This window comes from Tubulanus polymorphus, unplaced genomic scaffold (genome assembly GCF_964204645.1).
Source record: "Tubulanus polymorphus unplaced genomic scaffold, tnTubPoly1.2 scaffold_63, whole genome shotgun sequence".
NCBI classification, from domain to species: domain Eukaryota; kingdom Metazoa; phylum Nemertea; class Palaeonemertea; order Tubulaniformes; family Tubulanidae; genus Tubulanus; species Tubulanus polymorphus.
In genome coordinates, this window is record NW_027437470.1 from 49,640 (window position 1) to 72,680 (window position 23,041).

At 36.9% G+C, this 23,041-nt stretch overlaps 1 protein-coding gene across 1 annotated transcript; it reads left to right on the forward strand.

The window, feature by feature from the left end:
- Positions 1 to 231: 231 nt before the first annotated feature.
- Positions 232 to 22,491, forward strand: LOC141914640 (nucleolin-like; the record flags this gene model as incomplete). The annotated part of the gene is made up of 16 exons (XM_074805895.1): positions 232 to 322; positions 4,049 to 4,124; positions 4,221 to 4,307; positions 10,857 to 10,916; positions 11,130 to 11,225; positions 12,966 to 13,055; positions 13,147 to 13,257; positions 14,810 to 14,899; positions 14,970 to 15,081; positions 16,967 to 17,085; positions 17,167 to 17,290; positions 19,262 to 19,401; positions 19,608 to 19,740; positions 19,847 to 19,968; positions 22,157 to 22,304; positions 22,388 to 22,491. Coding segments are annotated over exons 1-16 (1,627 nt in total), but the record flags the coding sequence as incomplete, so codon positions are not given.
- Positions 22,492 to 23,041: the final 550 nt, after the last annotated feature.

Genomic DNA, 23,041 nt, shown 5'->3' on the forward strand with positions numbered 1-23,041 from the left:
TGCCCCCACAAAACCTATGTTTTTTTTTTACAATGTAGAATTCTATATGAGTTGGGAAGGGCACTCGCCTCTATTTATTCTTTAAAACATAAGACTGGCTGTGCGCTTCACCAAGTTTCGACTTTGACATATTATTTTATTGCCGTGTCTGTCCTATGTAATTTTGTCATTATGCGGATGAAATAAATTTTGAATTGAATTGAATTGATCCGTGATTTAGTGGTAACCAACACGAACTACACGTGGTGCGAGTGCAGTCGGCAAGAAGGTTTATCTACGTGTTGCTGTTATTGTAATTCCTACGAAAATGTCTCCGTTAAAAGTATGTATCACGCACAGTACAAGGGCCTGATCGATGATCGGGTAATGTCTATTTCAACCTGACTTGAGAGCATTCCTGGTGGCCTAGCTCGCCAATTTTCGGTAGTACATACCTGCCAGTTAGTTACCTACTAATCGTTGGTGGTAAGCTTTTTATAATCGGATGGGCTTATACCAACGTTAGGGATGACAAGGGCCAAAACACGGTTGAAAAAAGTAACACTTCAAAAATATACTCTCTATTCACTTCAGTCCACAATTAATGGCTTAAATCACAAACTAGGTAGGCTACCTTTCGAAGTAATCCAATTCACAGGCCGCTTGTAAACTGGCTTGGATTTTACTTCCCGGTTGTTGATAATCTCGCGAGAATGGTGCTAAATTTAAACTGCAAATAAATTCAAAATATCACAGAAATACCTTTTGTTGATGTTGTTTGTTCGTTTATCCACTATAGTGTAGAGTTCCGATAAACAATTGGCTGTTGAGGATTAGTATCAGCGGGTGCGACGCCTTACTATATTAAAATAACAAGGGATGAAACGGCTTCGCTTTTGCCTGTGACCGTATTGATGCGGCGGAAACCACTGCGCATGCGCGGCAACTTTCCGAGCGCTAGTGAGCTGTCGATCAAACTACACATTATAGTGTGATTGTGATTGCCTTGGCTTGACGGAGGTTTTTGAGAAAAATCAATTGAACTTGAACTGATCTTAACCTTTCGGAAAGTTGCCGTGCGTGCACAGAAAAATGGGTTCCTGCCATTTTCCTGTTCTACTGATTTTGCGGCTTCACCCCTTTGGTTTTTTTAGCCCACTTGGGACTTTAGTCCCAGCGGGCTATTGCGTTCACTTTTCGTTCGTATGTCCGTCTGTCCGAAGACGGAATCCAGTTATTTTGGGAAGTTTTGAAGAGACTTCAAGGTTATGTCTTGATATTTGGGGTACACATGTATCTACCCTAGACACATCTTCAGCCCAAAAACTGGCCCTGTCAGATTCAAGATGGCCGACTGGCAGCCATTGTTGTTCGCCAAAATCAGCACATTTTACACATTTTTGAACTTTTTTAGGGAAATTTTGAAGACGCTTTGATCAATTACCTTGATCTTTCGGATATATGTGAATTCCCCCAGGGCCCATCAGCATAACAAAAATTGGGTCGATCAGACTCAAGATGGCCGTCCTATGACCTTTTTAGTGCCCAAAAATGTTAATTTTGGCCGAAATTCTGAGTCCTGTAGCTTCCTACTGGTTCATCATTTCTCATTGCAATTTGTGATGGGTATTCTTTGGACAGGGATGTTTTATACCTGAGACAGGTATTTTTCATCAGCCAATTATGACGCAATTGGCGGCCATCTTGGTGTCAGCAGTACTCATTCGTAAGTGGGAAAAAGTTTTTCCACATTATATTGATACCTATTAAAGCGTATTTTGTTACCACAATCATTTAGAAAGTTGTAGCTCATAACGTGTTCTATGATTGTGGTGAGTTTCAAGGTCATTGGTTTTTGTATATGGCCACCAGGGGGCGTTGAATAATGCAATATCTTAGTATTTCTATATTATATTCGTATCAATGCATATTTTGTAACCACAATCAATTGCAAAGTTGTAGCTCATGACATCATCTATGATTTTGGCAAGTTTTAAGGTCATTAGTTATTCTATATGGTCACCAGGGGGCGCTGAATAGTAAAATAACTTAGTATTTCCTTATTATATTGGTACCTAGGCATATTTTGTTACCATGATCAATTACAAAGTTATAGTTCGTGACATTTTCTATGATTGTGGTGAGTTTCAAGGTCATTGGGTTTTGAATATGGTCACCAGGGGGCGTTGAATAGTAGAATAACTTAGTATTTCCATATTAAGTGGTAACGAGGCATATTTTGTTATCACAATCAATTACAAAATCGTAGCTGCTGACATGTTCTATGATTGTGGTGGGTTTCAAGGTCATTGCATTCTGTATATGGTCACCAGGGGTCGTTGAATATTGAAATTGTTAGATTGTTGAGCATTTGGAACCACTTCCCAAGTGGGCATGGTGTCCGTGGACCCCTAGTCTGACTAGAACCGTGTATCATGGGTTGAAGTTTAACAGTGATGATCACAAAATCGTTTCGACGATTTCTCCCAACAATCGGCCGCTTTGTGACCAATTTTACACCTGAAACATCATACAGGACTTTGTACGGACCTTTTATATGATCCTATTTTCATTACGTTATCATCATTTTCCGGTGAACTGTGACAACGTTCGTTTTCCTCGTAGTTACGTAACCCTACTTTAAATTCACTGAATTTAATCATCGTTTCTTTCTGCGTGATAACGGTCGCAATGAGCAGACCGTCACTTACATTTTCATCAGCCGCTTTCAACTGCGCTGATGCGGTTTCTGCCCTTAACATATAATCGGTAATTGTCTCATCATGAAATTTTTGGAGCGAAGTAAGTTCTTGATACAAAGAAATGATTTTTATCTTACCTTTCGACAGGTAGTGTCCTCTCAAAATTACAAACGCTACTTTTCCCTTATCGGCGGCGTCGCGCATCACCAGGGACAATGATCTGTCGTCCAAACACTCGACCAATTCGGCATCGTTTCATTCACTGCCGCTAGCGAGTCCGGTGAGATCGTGTCAAATAATTTTACAATCCTCATATATCCCAAGAATTTCGTTTGCCAAAGTTCAAACTTTCGTCACCGTCGAATATTGGCCCGCGTGCCCTGGGCCCATAACCTGTAGACATGTTTGGTAGAATACACCAATATCAATCACCAATCAGACGATGGAAGAAAACAACACTACCACTTTGAATATCTTTCACCGACTAAAACTTTATTACACACTATGTTAACAGGGTCATGATAAGTGTCATGTTGAGTTACACGGTTAACAAATTCCAGGATTGAAAACAATCTAATATTACGCTCGGTGTTTTAGCCATACATTGGAAGAGGTTTCGTTCCCAAGACTCAATATTCAGCCACCCTTTGACATGTGACATCATATGAATTTTATTTGAATATTTTTTCATATTGTGAAAAATATTTTTTTGAAAATAGTAGTTTCCCTGCCGCGCCTACCTGTACCCTACGAATTTTTGGACGTAAGTCATAAACAAATGTTTATCTTTGGTCTTATTTGACTACAAAATAATTCTTTAAGAAAGATAAAATACAATATAAACTTCTAGAACTTTGAAGTCTCGAATTAAAAAGATTTTTCAAGCAATGCCCTTACTGCAAACAACCTCTAGCTTTTAAGGTAAACCACACTTTGCCTATGGGCAATTTATTTCATGTAGTGTGATCTTTGGGGCGGCTTATCTTTTCATGTAAGGATATATTAACAGAAAATGAACATTATCGCCACATAGCCTATACCTCTTAACTATTTTAAAACTTGTTACATCGTTACAATGCTAATCATTCTGTAAAACGTTGAATGCTGAATCATTCATCTTCTACTGCGTCATGAAGGTACAGGGCCTCATTTTTCAATGGCAATGCCCTCGCCAAACTAGCTCCACTTTGAAGGTAAACCACTTTGCCCATGGGTGATTTATTTCAACCGTGTTTTGGCCCTTGTCATCCCCAATGTTGGTAGGCCTATAAGCCCATCAGATCATAAAAGCTTACCTCTAATGATAAGGTGACTAACTAGCCTGAACCTTCCTGCCTTATAGGTAAAATTTATGGCTTTGATTTCAGAAAACTAAGAAGAAAGCTGAAGCTGTGAAAGTGGAAACAAGTAGTAGTAGTGAAGATTCCAGCTCCAGTGATGAAGGTTTGATATCAGAGTTTCAGCCTCAATACAATTTTCTCACTCAATAGTTTCTTTATCATTTAGAAGGGAAGCAGTTTATTTTGTTGGTATTTGCAGAAATGGACATAACTCCGGCACCACCTGCTGCTAAACCATCACAGCAGAATGATTCTGATAGTGACGAATCTTCATCAAGTGAAGAGGGTATGTCGAACTGAAACAAATTAGTTGTATTAAGATAGGCCTATGCAGTCGACTATGCTTCTTATCGGCTGGGATTGGTATTCAAGTGAATCAATTTAGTCAAACCTGCTTAATCCATAATTTCATTTTGCAAAAAATATTTTTGATATTGTGAAAGATATATTTTTTATATCTACCTACCGTATTTTCCGGTGTACAAGTCGACCCGGTGTATAAGTCGAGGTCAAATTTTCAGTTTAAAAAGTTGTGCTAGGGCTATAGTCGGTGTATAAGTCGAGTCGCTTCTTCATGTGTTTACATATGTCACATTGAAAACAGTGCCGATGTCATTCTCATAGTAGTCGAGAGTCTTTACCACTGTTTGCATTATTAGGGTTTTCTGTTACATCACAGAAAACCCTATTGAGATTCGCGTGTTTCTTATTATTATTATTATTATTTTTTTCCAAACTTTTTGTCAAAATTACAAAGGCTTTTTTACATTACCGCTGTTGCCGATACAATCCGTCTGATATCATTCAGCTCACTTCAATCTACAAATACTCCGTGCGAATTTTGAAGAATCAACGTTACAAAAGCACTGTCGGGCCGTAAACATCGAAAATTGAGCCCCATTCAAAGAGCCGACATGTTTTTCTAAGTCGTCTTTCCAAAATCTATCGCACGTTTCTTGTCACGTCGATTATCAATTCAAGCATAAATTAACAAATTTATTACCCAAAGATTACACATTCTGTCACGGTTTTTAAAAACTAATTTTAACAATAGCCCAATTTCCTCATCAAATCATATTACCGATACACAGGAAATTTACTACTTTAGATTTTAAAAGCACTGTCGAGCCGTAAACATCGACAAATCGACGTGTGTCACTACATCGTCGTTCCGGGAATCAGCTGCAAGTTTCTCCTCATCATGAGAATCAAATCGAGTGCAAATTAATTTATAACTACCAGTGATTTGGCTGCGGGCGTCAAGCAGTTAGTTTAGCAATACGTATTTTTCTTTACCAAATTAACCGTGTATTTACTAAGATAAATCATAAGTGTACCGGGGTGTCGTAGGCCTAAACTAAACATGGCGAAGAGATATAGTGGAGAAAAGCTGTTATGTCGACGAGGTATCAAAATAAAAAAATATATTACTTTTTTCGGCCGCGGGCATCAACTTCTATATCAATACCATCAATACTCTATATTTCCTACGGTACATACCGATCATTGTCAAATCTACAAGGTATTTACTAAATACAAGTATATAACACACTCCTATCCGTATGCTGGACTCACACTTGACATTCGGAGTAAGCGTTCGCTGTGGGGGAAAGGAGACCGTTCGCTGTGTCGCTTGAAGTGTTTATCGAGTTTTACGCGACCTTAAGGCTTTAGTATGGTGGCTGATGAGATAAAAAAACACGAATATGCAAATGAGGGCGACATTACGACAAAATGACAAAACTAAAATAACGCGAGAAACCAATGATTTTGATTTTGTCGCCCGCGACAATTCATTATTTTGGTTTTATCGCCCGCGACAATTCATTATTTTGGTTTTATTGCTTGCAACAATTCATTAGTTTGGTTTTGTCGCCCGCGACAATTCAATATTTTGGTTTTGTCGCCTGCAACAATTCAATATTTTGGTTTTATCGCCTGCGACAGTTCAATATTTTGGTTTTATCGCCCGCGATTATTCATTATTTTGGTTTTGTCGCCTGAGACAATTCATTATTTTGGTTTTATCGCCCGCGACAATTCATTATTACAGTTTTATCGCCCGCGACAATTCATTATTTGACGCCTTATAAAACGTTACCATTATGAAACCTAAACAATGTTAACCATTCAGCGTCATTTTACAAACGACAGCCGTAAATCGATGTGCAAAACGTCACGGGTCTATGTGTACGCAAACAAGCTATCTGGCAAAATATTATTGACATAGATGTAGAATGGCTTCCTGTGATTATATAATGACCTATATTTGAACGTCGAAATGTTATATTGCATTGAATATCATTAGAAGACGTATTGTAATAGTAAAGGATGTATGATTATATCAGAAGCGGCAGGCATAAATAGAAATGATAAGTAAATCGGATTATTCGGTTAAATGGCAGATGTATACACGATGCGGAAGTCTGATATAAAAGTCAGACCCTGACGTGGGCATGCCGGTGGAATGACAAAGCTATCTACGATGTGTGCAGGGCCGGCGTGAATTTCATCAGCGGCTACAAGCGGTTGATATGAAAATGTGTAAACATATAATTTCAATATTCAAAAGTTTTAGAAAATATGTTTGATATTAGGAATATGCAGGTTTCGTGAGATTAGCAATTTATAATAGCATGGCTGTCATATACGGCTCCGCGTCCTCTGATGGCATGTGTATTAAGTGACAATTCAATTCTTTATTGATCCTTATTACATTGAAAATCCGGGATAAAATTCCCTAATTCAATAAATACAAATTTTAAAATAAATTAATACAACATACATGACACACGGGTAATTCATACAGAACAACATAAGCATGTTATTTTAAATGACAATGTCTACTTCAACCCACCCAGACTCAAGACTCTAGCATATCGAGTGACAGCCAAACCCGTGGCCCGGGCCGGCTGGCTAGGCCACACGATATGCTCGAAGTCATGATGAAGCAGACATCAGAAGAGCTCTTTCTTCAACCATGGAGGCAATGAAGTTGCAGACCAGCTTAGAGGCATAAGTAAATGAAGTCGGTCGCAAGTTCGCGATCAATTATTGAGAATTTTCAATAAAAAAATTTAAACCACTACTAGAGTCGAAGACCTGTATCATCTACCCAATCGCCAAATCTCATCATTCCCCAAATTTCTTGAAACTTCGATTTCAAATTTGCAATTCCACATTAGCTTAGCCCAGAAATTCTACATTTTTTTTGCAGGCGTCAAATAATTTTCTAAAATTAATTTTCTTGTTTTGGTTTTGTTGCCCGCGACAAATCACCATTTTGGTTTTGTCGCCCGCGACAATTCATTATTCTGGTTTTATCGCCTGCGACAATTCATTATTTTGGTTTTGTCGCCCCGACAATTCTTTTTTTGGTTTTGTCGCCCGCGACAATTCATTAGTTTGGTTTTGTCGCCCGCGACAATTCATTATTTTGGTTTTATCGCCCGCGACAATTCACCATTTTGGTTTTGTCGCCTGGACAATTCACCATTTTGGTTTTGTCGCCCGCGACAATTCATTATTTTGGTTTTGTCACCCCGACAATTCTTTTTTTGGTTTTGTCGCCCGCGACAATTCATTATTTTGGTTTTATCGCTCGCGACAATTCAATATTTTGGTTTTATCGCTCGCGACAATTCAATATTTTGGTTTTATCGCCCGCGACAATTCATTATTTTGGTTTTGTCGCCCGAGACAATTCATTATTTTGGTTTTATCGCCAGCGACAATTCATTATTTTGGTTTTGTCGCACGTGACAATTCAATATTTTGTTTTTGTCGCCCGAGACAATTCATTATTTTGGTTTTATCGCCCGCGACAATTCAATATTTTTGTTTTATCGCCCGTGACAATTCATTAGTTTAGTTTTATCGCCCGCGACAATTCATTAGTTTGGTTTAGTCGCCCGCGACAATTCAATATTTTGGTTTTATCACCCGCGACAATTCATTAGTTTGGTTTTGTCGCCCGCGACAATTCTTTTTCAGTCCACTTGGGACTTTAGTCCCAGCGGGCTATTACGTTCACTTTTCGTCTGTCCGTCCATAGACGGAATCCAGTTATTTTGGGAAGTTTTGAAGACGCTTCAAGGTAATGTCTTGATATTTGGTTTATACATGTATCTACCCTAGACACATCGTCAGCCCAAAAATTGGCCCTGTCAGATTCAAGATGGCTGAATGGCAGCCATTGTCGTTTGCCAAAATCAGCACTTTTTAAACATTTTCGAAGTTTTCGTGGGAAATTTTGAAGACGCTTTGATCAATTACCTTGATCTTTCGTTTATATTTGAATCTACCGAAGGCCCATCAGCATAAGAAAATTGGGTCGATCTGACTCAAGATGGCCGTCCTATGACCTTTTTAGTGCCCAAAAATGTCAATTTTGGCCAGAATTCTAGGTCCTGTAGCTTCCTACTGGTTTGCCATTTCTCATTGCAATTGCTGATGGGTATTCTTTAGAGAGGGATGTTTTATACCTGGGAAAGGTATTTTTGATCAGCCAATTATGTCGCAATTGGCGGCCATCTTGGTGTCATCAGTACTCATTCGTAGGTGGGAAAAATTTTTTCCACATTAAATTGATACCTAAGCATATTGTGTTGCTATATTCAATTGGAAAGTTGTAGCCCATAACGTGTTCTATGATTTTGGTGAGTTTCAAGGTCATTGGTTTTTGTATGTGGCCATCAGGGGGCGTTGAATAATACAATAACTTAGTATTGCTATATTATATTTGTACCAAGGCATATTTTGTTACCATGATCAATTGCAAAGTTGTAGTTCATGACATCGTCTATGATTGTGGTGAGTTTTTAAGGACATTAGTTATTCCATATAGTCACCAGGGGGCGTTGAATAGTAGAAAAGCTTAGTTATTCCTTATTAGATTGGTACCTAGGCATAGTTTGTTACCATGATCCATTGCAAAGTTGTAGTTCATGACATCGTCTATGATTGTGGTGAGTTTTTAAGGACATTAGTTATTCCATATAGTCACCAGGGGGCGTTGAATAGTAGAATGGCTTAGTATTTCCTTATTAGATTGGAACCTAGGCATATTTTGTTACTCCTGTTATGTTTTTGATCAATTGCAAATTGTATTTCATGACATGTACTACGATTGTGGTGAGTTTTAAGGTCATTGGGTTTATGATAAGCTCGATAAACGTAAATCAATCAATCAATCAAAAATTTAAAAAAAACAATTTTTAGTTTAATTTTAACATATTCATGTACACCTGAAGGTGAACTGAAATCAGTTCAAATGCAAACTAAGCTGTAACTAATTAGGGTTTTCTGACTTTCGTCGAAAACCCTCTTGAAATTCTGTTGATTATTATTATTATTATATATTTTCCGCCGATTTCGTCAAATAAAATTCATCTTCATTCAGATTCGGCAACTGACAGCTTCGAAACGAAATGTATAAATTGATACTGTAATAACGTTCTCTCTGAACCAACAGATTGTCTGGATGTACTTTCCATCCTATTTGAAACTTAAAATTACTTATTAGGTTACTGTAAATAAAGAATTGAATTGAATTGTTAGACAACAAGCAACGGCGAAATAACAGTTTGTGACGTCATTTAGTAAGTAAATAAAGGAGGGCTCCGAGAATTTCCAAATCACGGGGGACTATACTGGGGTTAGACCATTCACCCAAAAAGAGGATTGCTCCGATAATATCCAAATCATCTCATTTTATTTTTTCCATCGAATACCCGGTAATTAATTTTTCCTTTCGATCACATGCATCCAGAAAACCCGTTATCGCTGCTTTGCAGCTTTATTTTTCATTGTTTTCCTGATAAAATTAAAATAGTTTTATTTTCTTTGATCTTTTTGACTTAAATATTCATTCCTAAAGGTGAGCTGAAATCACTCAATGCAAACTAAGTTATAACTAATTTTCATTGTTTTCCCGATCAAAGGATGATAGAAGCAGCAAATTGTCTTACTTTGATCTTTCAACAGTGTTAAGCTGAAATTAGCATGAACACATTAGACATAATGATAATTAATGAGTACTTATTATTCATTATTCCCAGTAGATCAAAAGGGCCATGCAAATATCAACAAACTGATTATTTACGTTTGAAGATTTTATAACTTTTGATATATTCTTTGAGAATAAAATTCTTGAACAGGAATATTTTACTATACATTATGATTATATATTCCTAAAACCTGAATGTGGTATTTTGTCCGGAATAATGTGGGATATTGGTTTATGGTATTTTGGGTATGGGAATATGGGATGTGGGATTTTGGTCTGTGGGATTATGTCCGAACAGGATTGGCACGCTGCCACAGCATCGCGGCTTATATAAACACTGTACGATGAATATACGCGGGTTTTCTTTCTCTTTTGATTTTTAACATTAGTTAATTTTGAAACATTTCCAAACTATAAGAAACTATTTTTATCAACATCCTAAATTCTAATTGGTATATGAGTGTAGCCTTACATAAATTAATATTCCATTTCATCATGGCGACCTTGAACTCTAAACATCGTCAGTTTAAAACGATATCGAAAGTGTAGCCGGTGTATAAGTTGACCTACGTTTTTTGGACATGATTTTTGGTCTCAAAAACTCGACTTATACACTGGAAAATACAGTACTCTGATTTTGGACATGGACCATAGACTAAAGTGTATTTTTGGCCTTATCTGACTATGAAATAATTCTTTGAAAAAGGTAGAACAAAAATAGAACTTTTAAGTTTGAAACGATTACTCGATGCTCTTTGCAAACAAGCTCTAGTTTTCTAGGTAAATGACGTTGCAAGCCCATTTTAAGAAATATAGTTCTCATTTCAGAGGGTTCTAATGTCAAAAAACCAGTAGAATCTAGTAGCAGTGATGAAAGTAGTTCTGAAGGTTAGACACTATCCTTAAGCTTTCAAATTTGAATTTTTAGTGATTCTTTTAATCAGATCAGTCTAATTTCGGTTTTCTTATATTGCTACACTGCTCTCTTCTTACACTCAAAAAGTGCTTCACATTACATTGATTTAACATTGTTTAGCTTTATGAAAAGTGGAACAACTTCAATAAATGAAATTGAACACAATACAAACTTGCCGTTTACAGAGGAAAGTGACTCAAAAGAAGAGAAGAAAGTTCCTAATGGTAATTCAGCAGTGGATGATGAATCGGATTCAGATTCTGATGATTCGGAATCAGAAGGTAAGCAACATCAAAGATACATTTTTTAGGCCAGCCGTAGGATGGATGACCTTGATATGTTGATTAGCCATGTGCTCAAACTGCATATTCGATCAAATTCTTTTCTGCAAAAAATCTCAAATCCATTTCAATTTTACTTATTGAACAAATAAAACATCAAATCCAATTCAATTTTGTTTTATTGAACAAATTACAGCATATTCAATTCTATTCTGCATTCAAATCAATAAGACCAAGGGAAAAGATTTATTTGAGGTATTTGCTCTTGCTGGCTCCCTGTCAGTGCTATTTATGAAACCACGATTGTATTGTGTAAATTATAGGTATTGACTGAGCTGGGAGTGTATTTGACAAATATAACCCACAGAATGCATCATTTCCATTTTATGAAAAGCTGCAGGCTGGCCATAGTGCCCCTCCGGGCTCTTATTATGGATTCGTTGGAGTCCATTTTGCCACCACCTTTCTGCTTACCTGCTTGTTACCAGCTTTCCCCTTGTAATTAAGTTCAAAAACATAAATGCAGTTACAAAATCTTGGTCCCTTTCATTTTTATGGACTTTCGCTTTGGCAAAGTCCATTTTGTTATCGCATATGAAGTTTTTTCCTTTGGAACAAAACTTTTAAAACATGCAATGCAGTAATACAAGCTCTAACCCTATCGAATTCATCAGAATCCATTGCTTATTTATCAATTTAGTTATTTATTGTGGACTTTTGCTTTAGCGAAGTCCATTTTGTTATCGCATATGCAACTTTCTTGCTTTGGAACAAAATAACTTCAAAACGAGGCTTAGTTTCTCCCGAACTTTCAAAACATTCAATGCATTTATAAAATCTCTTACCCTTTTGAATTTCATCGGAATCAGTTGCTTATTTATTGATTTAGTTATTGTTGTTGGAACTACATTTCGTTTCGGAATATACACACGTATATTCATGCTTCAAACACTTGCGCGCCACACAGACTTGCTGCTTTGTGTTTAGTATTGACCTGTGCATGTATGTGAAAAGCGCAATGACCTCGATTGGGGGCAGGATCTTAGCCAGCACCCGTCCTACCCGTCATTTACGACTGGGAGAAAATGAAAAACTGAAATTGACGGGACGGGGAAATTTTGGTTAAGACGGGTCGGAATATGAAGATTTTCTCAAAAATGACAGGCTGTATAAACATAGCAGGCATTTTGTGTATTATGTGTATCCATCTGACCCTTTACAATAAATAAGTGATAACCCCTTGTGGAGTACGTATGTTAAAAATGAAAAACCTCTGATGAAACCCAGGCTCTCACCAAGTTTGTACAGTATCTTATCGGGTCACTCATAGTTTTAGTTGTTTTGATTTATGTCATTCAAGGGATGTATTAGAATTATGAACATTAGTTCAGACAAAAGGCCCATAATCAATTTTTCGAAGATTTCATTCTCGTTAAAAGTAATTTATCATTCAAAGTTCACACTGACCAAAATTCAGTCCTTTTTTATATATTATATCTTGTTTCATTTTCAATGAAATGAATTTTTGCATACCAGTAGCCTACGTGACAGATTTTTAACTTCACACCAGTTTGGCGAGCCACTGTTCCATTGGACCATTGTTCTTGCCACTAAAGGGAGTTAAATATTAAATAAAATACAATTTATTTTTGCAAAGTTCTGTAGCTCATGACATGTTTTATGATTGTGAAGTTAAAATTGAAATACTGATTACTTCATAGATTTTTTATGCATTTTAAGATGAAAGTGATTCGGATAAAGAAAGTAAAAAGCGCAAAATAAAAACAAAAGATGTAAAGCCAACAAAAAAACAAAAAGTAGAGGAGCCAGGTATGTTGGAGTTTCTGATCTAGATCTCATATTCATTTTTTCTCAGTAATTCGGTCTAGATATAAAGTATATTCATCTTTGTCACGTATAGAGGAAAGTGACTCGGAAGAGGAAGAGGAAGACAAAAAAGAAAAAGTTGCTAATGGCAATTCGACTGCAAAAGGGGAACCTGATTCAGAATCAGATGGCTCAGAATCTGATGGTAAGTTATAAAGGGATTGACTATTGATGTTGGTATTCAGTTGGATATCAGTGTCATTCTTTCAATGTGGCAGTTTGTTTCTTGGCTCTCTTAATGGCATGTCTATGCCAACTGTCTGGCTGATCGATAACAATTTGAATTCCTATGCTTAATAACACACACTGCACAGCTAATGAGTCAATTGAGCGAATTAAAGGTCATTTGGGCTCTAAATAGAATATAATTTAAAACCTATTTTCTAAATCTGATATGTGTACAAATGATAAGCGTGTTACTAATATGGATTTTAGTAAAGCCATTACTGAGAAATAAGACTTTAAAGTCGGCTATTTTCACCAGTTTGCCGTATACCGCAGGTGCGCATTTGCTGTGAAAAACCCACGATCACTGACGTCACACATTTCCATTCACGTTGTACCACTGAAGAATAACAAACTTTTGGTGGGCTGTTTAAAGTTATGGCAAACTTATATATTTGAATTAAACCAATGAATTTAGCTTCATTAAATAGATTTTAAAACAATCCGTGGTGAAATATGCAGTGTATGTCTGAAATAATCCAACAGTTTCCAGTCTCTTATCCCACACCGCATGACCACCATTCGTAGTGTATTTAAGCCTTTTAGAAGTTGTTTAGATTCATAAATTCTTTCTGATGTATGTTGATACTGTTATACATAACACAACAAACATACAATGGATAGCCAGCAGTAGAACTGTGAATATAGTGAAGGAATGATGTTGTTTTATAGATTTTATATATAGGCTATGAGTCCTGAGTTCACACAAGTGTATGTTTGGCAAAAATGATGCATGAATATGGCACTGACGCAGCTGAGGTGCATAGGCTCTATAGGTCAATGATCCAGTTATCTAATTTTACTGATTTAAGACATATAAATGATTTTTTTTATAAGGCTTATCCCAGGCCGTCATTTATATAAATAAGCATCATTTGGAAAGTAAATCTCAAAAAGTAGGAATTAGAGGGAACTTGAACTCTAACCAAACATATAGGCCTAGTTTGTGTTTTGTTTTTCTTTATGGTTCCCTAAGTCGAATGTCATGGGTTTCATATTTTTGGAAAAAAGGGTCAAAATCCAATGATTTTTTCGTGAGGTGTTAGTCTTGTAGGAATCTGACCCGAAAATACTCAAAATCTCAGTTATATGTAATTTGTGTAGTCAACCCATTGCCAAAACCAAAGTTATTCATATCTATGTAATTTGAATTCACTATTTTCATTATAGCTGTTTTGCCGGTTAAAGGGTTATACATACACCTATGTAAATTTAGAAAAGTCCATAATGTCGTTTCTTGTTTATGAATTGAGCTCATGACATGTTTTATGATTATGGTAAGTTTCAATGTATTTTGTTTCAGTATACAGTATATTCACTTCAGTGCGTTTAATATTGAAATGTCAGATTGTTGAGCATTTCAAACCATTTCCCAAGTGGGCATGGTATCCGTGAACAACTAGTTATTTTTGGTTTGTATTCTCTTTTTGCATCAGATAATTTTTGTATGGATGTATATTTGGTTTTTGTAGATGAAAGTGAGTCGGAAAATGAAAATAAAAAACGCAAGCTGAAAACAAAAGATGTCTCACCTGCTAAAAAACAGAAAGTTGAAGAGCCAGGTAGGGTTAAATTTCCTAGTTGCCTCGGGGCATTCGAAATTCTGTACGTAACATGTGTGTTTTGTTGCAGTTGTGCTCTGCATCAAAAGTCTTTGGACAAAAAGTACATCAAAAAGCTTGGAACAATTTTTCAATCTAAACAAAATTAAAGTGAAAGCAGCTAGAAAGAGTACTAGAGAGAGGTATGTCCGGGTTGCCATTTACATATTGTTCGTTTTCCAGTTAAGATCATGATTCAATCTATGAGGAAAAGTACCACTGCAAAAAGTATTAAAAAGTTTTTCAAAAAAAATGGTATAATCGTTGGGAATGTAGAGAAATCGGATATAAACAGGTATGTGACCTCTTGCCCTTCTTCTGACCTCTCAGCAAAGAAGTTATATTCATGGACTTCCGCTTTAGCAAAGTTCATTTTGCTATTGCATATGAAACTTCCTTCCTTTAGTACAAAGGAACTTGACTTGAACGAGGCTTAGTTTCTCTTCAGAACTTTCAAAGAATTCAATTCAGTTATAAAATCTCAAACCTGAATTTCATTGGAATGCGTTGCTTATTCATTAATTTACTTATTGATTTGTTGTTGGAACTACGTTTCGATATAGAGATTCTCCCGAGTGAAATTTTGAATCATTTAGTGATTTTTGAGAGTCTCTAAGAGGCATTTAGTCAATAAACGAAGTGATAACGATTGACTTTAAACGTACAAAATACAACAACCAACAGTCTCCACTAATCCAAATCCTCGACTGCCAGAGTCCGGTTTTATCTTGCCAGCAATAAAAATGACAATTTTTGACACAGAAAAAAAATAAAAAGGGCACTTTACAATTCAAGGTCTTAAGTGCACCAGGCCTGTGTTAATCAAAGCGGTGATAAATCACTGGGTGATAACCGGGTGATAGCAACACCAGGATAAATCACCTGAATAGCCTTGTCATCAGAAAATGTATCCTATGTGACTTGTACATGGCGCTTTGTACAGAGACATAGGAACCAAATATTTTTAGGCCAGCCTTAGGCTGAGCCTATTACTATACAAATGAAGCGAATTTAAATGACGGGCCTGGGGCGGCGCTTGAAAATCGCCCATTGTCTCTGAGATTCCTGGATTCGAACCTTTGCGATGATGCTGACCGGTGTGTTTGTCATTATAAACTTGCTCCTGTTGCTAAGGTGATTTCAGCTATTTTCTACTCCTTAATCAATGCTCTTGAAAAAAAAAGTTTACTTATACGCTAGTTATGGACACAAAACCGATCTTCTTAGTACAAAATATAGACAAACACAATTGCTGTGAATACAAAGACCTAAAATGCCATCCTGGAGGAGGGGAGGATAGTTGCAGACAAACATTTTGACACTACACCAATTATAGTATGATAAAACAAATTGAAATATGAAATTACCACTGTAGCCTATAACAACACATCTATCTGCATCTATATCCTGTGATGTGAACCCGAGTATATTTTTCAATTATTTATACTTGCATTGGTATCTATTATATCAATAAATCCTATAAGTTAATTCTTGAAGTGAAAAATTAGATCGGAATGGCAGCCATTTTCGTTTTGTTATCACCGGAATAAATGCTCTTATGCTGGTGATAGTTATCACTGGGATAAAATGCTTTTGAAATACGAAAATATATTCCTGCGATAACAATTAACTGAATAATGAAAGTTAACACCGGCATAGCCTTATCACAGGGATAACTTAATACCGCTTTGAAAAATACAGGCTAGAACACATTAAGAACGCTTAACACATTAAATTTCAACAGAATTTCTATACCAATGACACGCGTTGTAACAAGCGGTTTCCAGCTGATAGCTGGAAGCGGCCGCTACAGTTCGACTGTTTTCACAAGCGTTTTTGGTGGTATTGCTGGAAACTGCTGCAGCAAGCATTTTCATCAGTGGTTTCCAGCTAGCAATTTCCAGCTGAGAAATTTTCCAGTAGCTTTTTCCAGCTGCCACATTTTCCAGCTCAGGGCCAGTTAATCTTCTCCGACCACTCAACTGGTAAAGCAGTGTTATACATCTTGGACTATGAATATGGTTGTAGGTATGGGTTTGTTGAACTAGTCAATGCGAAACAGTTGTCTGCTGCTTTAGAAATCAAAGATAAAGTGATCGATGCTCATGAAGTTGAAATATGTGTTGCTGAGAAAGAGGTAGACAAAGGTAAAAATCATAAAAATCGCATTATCCAGTTTGGAGAATGAAACAATCATATGAAAATAATGTTGATCGTTATCTTTATAGTGGTGAAGAGGAGTGTTCCAAAAATAATCATTCAAGAAATTCCGACAAAATATAAACCAGAAAAAATGGAGAAAAAGTTGCGCAAACATTTCCCAGGTGTCATTTCTATTAAACTCGAGAATGGGTGAGTCATCTTATAAAAGCACATCCCACTCAATTTATATGGTTGGCGACCATAGGCATGGTATCTAGTAAAGATTCTGTCATTCACTGATCAATACCTGTGGTATCTCTACTGCCATGGATGTACTCCCATGTCAGTGTATCATATAGAACTAATAATCTGATAGAAAAATGCCAGTAACGTGTCAATTGCCTGTATCCATGATCCTAGCTCTGGCCACCATAGCGTGGTGTATTTAGCTTCTCAAATTTCTGATAAAATTTTGTAAAGTTTTGAGGCGACATATGGGCCTACCTGTCAGCGAGTGGTTTTCTTTGGTTTTACTCTGCAATGAATGTATGCTATCGCAGTCATTGAGGCAATTCAATTGTTTTGGCCGCTGATTTCATTGATATTAAATAAAGCATCAGTCACTTTTGTCCGCTAATCGATTTTCTGAAAAAGGCCGTCTATTTGTGTCCCTTTGGCCTGAGACTGATCTCTAATTGTTCAATTGTCATCAGCCGTTGAATAGCGATTATGGCCCGATTCACATGCATTTACAGTATTTCTTTATCCTCCCAATTACTACATAAACATAATTATCATTGCGAGCGATTGTAAAGCGTTTATCAGCCGTTATAACAAACATATGGCAAGTGTGACTTAGTCATTATGAAAATTGTGTCCCATAAACAAACAGTATTTTGTGATAGTATTTTCGGTACACTGTAGATAATTGATCTTCAAGTGATTGTAAAAGGATTTAATCAGCTGGATAGCAATTTCGCATCTCGCAATTTCGCAAAATATGCAAGGAATTCCCTGATGCAGCTGTTAGCCGTCAGCATGAAGGGCAGAGACAACTTGTTGACTGTTAGGCTTATATTAATGGAACACAAAATGTTAAACTGTCTACGGTCAATGATCACGAAGGATCTGATGGACATGAAGCCGCCCGGCAGGCTAAATTAGCAGCACCCGAGCCAGAGAAAACCCCTATATTCAGAGCGTCCACGACATCTACCAGACCCACACTTCTTGATCCAATCATAGATAGTGAACTTGTTGAGGCGCTAGCATCAAACTCGGATATAGATTGGGATAGTGACAATTTTGAGGGATTCAACATTGAATCAGATTTGGACAGTGATTTTTGAGATATAGATTTAAATGATGATGAAATCCGTCTTAGAACTGCAATTTTGAATAGAAATGAGTGTTATATTATTTCTGATTTACCTTTTGATCTAAAGTTTTCAATTGGTTATTACCTGGTAGGCATTTTTGGCGCATTTCACTATTTGGCCTTGGAGTTTAAAAAATGGCCTTGGAGAGGAGTTTTCAGCACTATTATCCTAGGCCATTTATGGCCTGTGATCAAAAAAATTAAATTCGAGCCCTGCGAGACCTTCCAACGTGGACTTGCGAGAGGATAGATTGTTGTGGTGGGCGTACTGTATTCACTTCGCCGTATGTCCATCCGTCTGTCCGTAGAGGTTTCCGTGCTCTAGACCCTTTGATGGATTTTTCTGAAATTCCACAGTTCTGGTATACTATATAAGGTTTGTAACTGATAAGATTAGGGTCCTAAAGGTCAAGGTCACAGGAAGCCATTTTGTAAATTTCATTTCCAGGCTCTAACTCATAAATGGTATGAGATAACTTAGTGAAATTCTATGGATGGGTTACACTAGAGACCGTGTGTAACCGATTAGAAAAATCGTTCAAATTAACACACTTTTCCAGATTTTCAATTATCAGGGCAGAATCCATAATGTGATATTTGGTTTTATCGGGATAGGGGAAAATTATGGAAGCATTTCAAAATCAAAATTGTGGGTAGTTTCGTAGTCATGATTGGCTACCCTACTTTCAGGCTTGAAATTCCTAATGTGTGTTTTATGTTCACAAAGGTCCCCATGACTATATGGACCGTATGGCCCTCTTGTTTAAAAACCAATGACAGATGATGTTTTCTTGATATTACAGTCAATGCGAGATGGAGTTTGGATCAATCGAGCAAGTTACTAATTACATAAATGAAAAGCAGGGTGTTGAAATTGGTGGAATCAATTTACAATTAGCTCATCCAGCAACGCAGAAATCTAAAAAACAACCTAAACCAGAAGGTAATAAGAAGTTTGGGGTCAATTGCTCAAAAGTTGGTTAAAATTACCCAGTGGATTACGCGCATTGTAACAAAATAGTTTTGATTGTTATTATGTCATGTCAGTTTTTCTTGAACAACTGACTCTACGTCTTTGACTTTATAGCAGTACTTTGTTTGTTAGTGGTTGAACATATATTGAAGAATAGTTTTGTTTGCATATTTTAGATGTTATTGAACCTTCAAACTCATTGATGGTAAAAGGTTTGTCAGAGTCAACGGATGATGTTAGTTTAACTGCAGCATTTGAAAACTGTCTTTCAGCTAATGTGGCTAGGAAACCAGATCGGACATCTAAGGGGTATGCCGACTGTTTCGTATGTTACTCTGGGCCACTCAAAAAAATCTTTCTAACTACACTAAATATGGGAAGTTGGTTATTTTGTTTTATTTATTTTACTTATTAGTTTTGGCTTTGTTGAATTTTCGACAATTGAAGAGGCTAAACAGAGTTTAGCGGTAATGAATGGTCAAACTGTTGATGGTTATACGATAAAAGTTGATTTCAAAAGATCCAAAAAAACCTTTAGTAAGTATCATAAAGACTATCTTCCCCTGGGAGGGATTTGAACCAGATGGCATCAGCCATGACACGAAACCCTGCCACTCAAGACCAGGTTCGCAGGTACATATGCATAGTGCTGCTAAGTGTCTCGATTTTGGCGGAATTGTTATGCTTTGGTATAGAAGAATACAACGTTCTTACTTTTGCTTACCGGTAAAAATAGGATTTTAGAGTACCAATGTCCTGACTTAACGATTTTTCTTGTAATGTTTGGCTCGCATTACCAAAAATACCAGAAATTTTATTTTTGTAAAATTTTTGGGCTAAAAAAAACCAATTATCACCTTTTTTACATGGTTACAATATCACAAATCTGAGTTGTGCAGTGGAAACTTGTCTAATAGTCTTAATTTCAAGAATAATTCAATTCTAAAATTATAATTTTGTGCAGTGTCATCTCTGTGTTCAAAATAAAACAGCACATTGGTATATATGCGCACTTTAACGATACCAGCTTAATATAGTCAGTAAAAATGAATGGCAGCTTATTGGAACACTGCCAATTTCTGACCTCCCTCTTGACGTCATAGCCAGGGGTGGCACAATTGAATTGGTTGATATTCATATTTAGCGCGATTACTGCTACTCATGGCATATCAAACAACGATGTATTGTGTGAAATTTGTTAAATCATTCACCTAATTTTGAAATCCTGTGCATAAAGGCTGGCTTATCGACTCGACGCCTACCTACTCGATGCAACTAAGTTCATCGCCGATTACTGTTGCTGCTCTATCGGTTCGACATAAGCCGGCTTGCGGCGGCAACCCGACGCCTACCGACCCGTCGCAAGCCGCATCCGGCTAGTTGCCCTTGTTCTTCTCTGGCCTACGGTAGGTGGACAGTTGCTTTCGATCGCAACCGACATAAGCTCATCTGCGACGCGACTGAACTGAACGCAGGGGTTCCAGCCAATAAGAGACCGCATATTTATATATATATATATATATATATATATATATATATATATATATATATATATATATATATATATATATATATATATATATATATATAGTACAAATTACCGCTAGTTAGCGTCATTCGTAATAAGTCATAAACTTTCAAATTCAAGTAGTTCAAAACGTAAACCAAACCTTAAGCACAGCAGATGACTGGACCGAAGATCTAGACAGGAAATTGTTAGAATTATGGCGTGAGTGGCCATCTTTATATGATGTCCCTAGCACATTGTTTTTAAAACAGAATCAGAAAGATAAAGATCTTAAAGAAATAGCTTTTCTAATAGAAATATATTTCCCATTAATTCAAAATAATTCAAATTCATGCCCAAAATGATTATGATGTGACCATCTGAGCTGTTGCAGTTGCCAGTAATTGTAACCGACATAAGCAGGGAAGCAACTGGGAGGATCTCGTATCCCGATAGCGACAGTGGGCCTCAGTTGTGCGAATTGGAGCGCAGTCGACTTAAGCTGGGCTGCGATCGCGGTTGCTATCAGTTGCGTCGGTAGCAGTCGTTAGGCGACGCATTGCTTGTCGACATAAGCCAGCCTTAAGGTAACTTAGCATCAAGAAAACTGGCGAAAATGTGGGTTCAAAATGCGGAAATTTATTTGTGTTTACCACGTGGGCACGGCTGGTTGATTGATAGCATCGAATTTTTCGTGATAGTAAGCCTGATATTAGCACGACTGGAATACTTGTTTTATCGGCATTAATTGAAGTAATTTTATGGACGTTAGCATAGTGCTCCGTTTTAGAGCCTAGTTATCTGTATTAGTGAGTAGTGCATGTGTGGTAAAGTCGAGTCAGCAATATCGCCTTATATTCTTGCGTTCACGCATGTATTTATCAGTAATAGATAACGCCGCGTACAACAATGATGCATCAGATTCATTGTTTTTAAGCTTAGCCCATTTAGCCTATGCCTGCCTGCTAAAAACAATCCTATCAACACCATCAGATTGCCCATCATATAATCACTGAGGCCTGTTTCACATATAAACTATGAATAGAAAAACCAGGGCTAAAATAAAACAGGATTTCTGATAGGCTAATAATGACATCATCTAAGCTGCCTGCTTGGTCTAATGTGGCAGGGTTTCATACCGTGGTGAATTGTGGTGCCATCACTTATTCATATTCATCATTTATCACAGCGTAAGAAATTGATTTTATTTTCCCACAGAAACTCAGAACTTGGCATCAGCAAATTCGAATAGATTGTTTATTGGCAATTTATCGTTTGATACTGATAACGACAGTTTATCAGCAGCATTTCCGACATGTCAGTCCGCTCGAATTGCCTGGAGTTATGATGAAAATCGTTCTAAAGGGTTTGTATTTGAGAAATTTATTAGGGTTATTCATTCTGTGATGAGCCGTGTTTATTACATGACTCCATGAAATCTTCATTCAGATTTGGTTTTGTTGAATTTGCAAGTGCTGAAGAGGCAAAACAAGCTTATGATTCAGCAGTAGGATTGACAGTAGATGGCAACGCTGTCCGAGTTCAATTCTCAGGTAGGTTTATTCATATGAAATAAACAATATTAGATACTACTTTCTAGTAAAACTTGCTTAATTTGGATCAGGGTTATTCGGATTTTGATGTAAATTGTACCAATTCTTCTAATTAAATCCTGTTCAGCTTTCCCTTAAAGAAAAATATCGCTTTTATTCGGATCTGAATTCTCTTTATTCAGACTGAAATTACAGTACCTTAAGAAAATTTCTATTGAAATAATGTACACTTAATTCGGATCGGTAATCTGTTGAGATTTACTATTTCCGTCGAGTACTGTACCCTTTCCTATGGTTTTTGCCAATATTTTCTAAATTTGGATTTATCGCCAATGGTTTTTCTATACGACCCGGCCCTGCGGTATTGCATTTAGCCACCGGCGAAATCCGCCATCTTTTTTCTTGGCGTTCTTGCAGTAGAACGCGTTGGATTTTTTCGCCGTAAAAATCTGGGAATTAGGATATTAGGGAGTTTTCACTCTCATAACGGTGAGTCCGTTCGGTTTGGGGGTTATCCCTGGTTTCTTTTTTTCCGTAAGAATTTTATTTA